The sequence below is a fragment of the Salvelinus sp. IW2-2015 genome, linkage group LG20 (assembly GCF_002910315.2).
Source record: "Salvelinus sp. IW2-2015 linkage group LG20, ASM291031v2, whole genome shotgun sequence".
Taxonomy (NCBI): domain Eukaryota; kingdom Metazoa; phylum Chordata; class Actinopteri; order Salmoniformes; family Salmonidae; genus Salvelinus; species Salvelinus sp. IW2-2015.
This window is the reverse complement of record NC_036860.1, coordinates 7,479,609-7,480,314: the sequence shown is the minus strand read 5'-3', so window position 1 is coordinate 7,480,314 and position 706 is coordinate 7,479,609. Positions and strand designations below refer to the sequence as shown.

Here is a 706-nt window from a genome sequence, read left to right as displayed (position 1 = left end):
GGAAATGATGGTGCACCTGCGTGCACTTATGTAAACCATAAAACAATTTTAAAAAATAAAGATAATGTAATATATATATTTACAAGGTTAACTTAACAAGGCTTTTTACAAATGTTACAAAATAGTTCAACACACAAACACCTGCACACTCAAACATACTCACGAGTATTGTCAGGCAAACACACATATGTACAGACATTAACGAAGACAGACAAACATCTTGGTTACAGACCACTACTGCTGTGTGTGTGTGTGTGTGTGTGTGTGTGTGTGTGTGTGTGTGTGTGTGTGGGTCGTGGGGGAGACCAGGGTGGGGGTTTTGTAGTGGTTGTGAGAGGAAGCTTTCCGTTGTGGGAATGATGCTTGTGGGGGGGCCCCTTGTGTGGGGGTTAAAGAAGGGGTGTGAGGGTGGGTGTAAAAGGATGCCAGGGGGGTGTTGTCTCAGGTCTCTCCTGGGGTAAGGGAGTCGCGAGGGTCGAATCCGCTCTCTTGTTCCGTGCTGCACTCACCAGTTCGCTTGCGCTCGATGCGTCAGCTTCAGATCGCACCGGCCGCTCAACGGCCAGGCTCCGCCCCAGTGTTGAGAGGGTGGAGTAACCGGAGACGAATAGAGCGAGCGTCCTCTGGCACCCGCCACACCCTGCCCCTTCACCTCCGCTGTCACCGCTCTTCCTCAGGGAGCAGCATCACCGTCTGCCCTGCTTTC

General features: G+C 51.3%; 1 protein-coding gene across 1 annotated transcript in view; it reads right to left on the bottom strand.

Annotated features, from left to right (window-relative positions):
- Positions 1–389: 389 nt before the first annotated feature.
- The window catches only part of LOC111981063 (rho GTPase-activating protein 23-like), an 8,807-nt gene continuing 8,490 nt past the window's right edge, over positions 390–706 (bottom strand). Inside the window, exon 6 of the mRNA XM_070433690.1 lies at positions 390–623. Coding sequence (XP_070289791.1) covers positions 390–623 — 234 coding nt within the window. The remainder of the gene's footprint in view (positions 624–706) is intronic.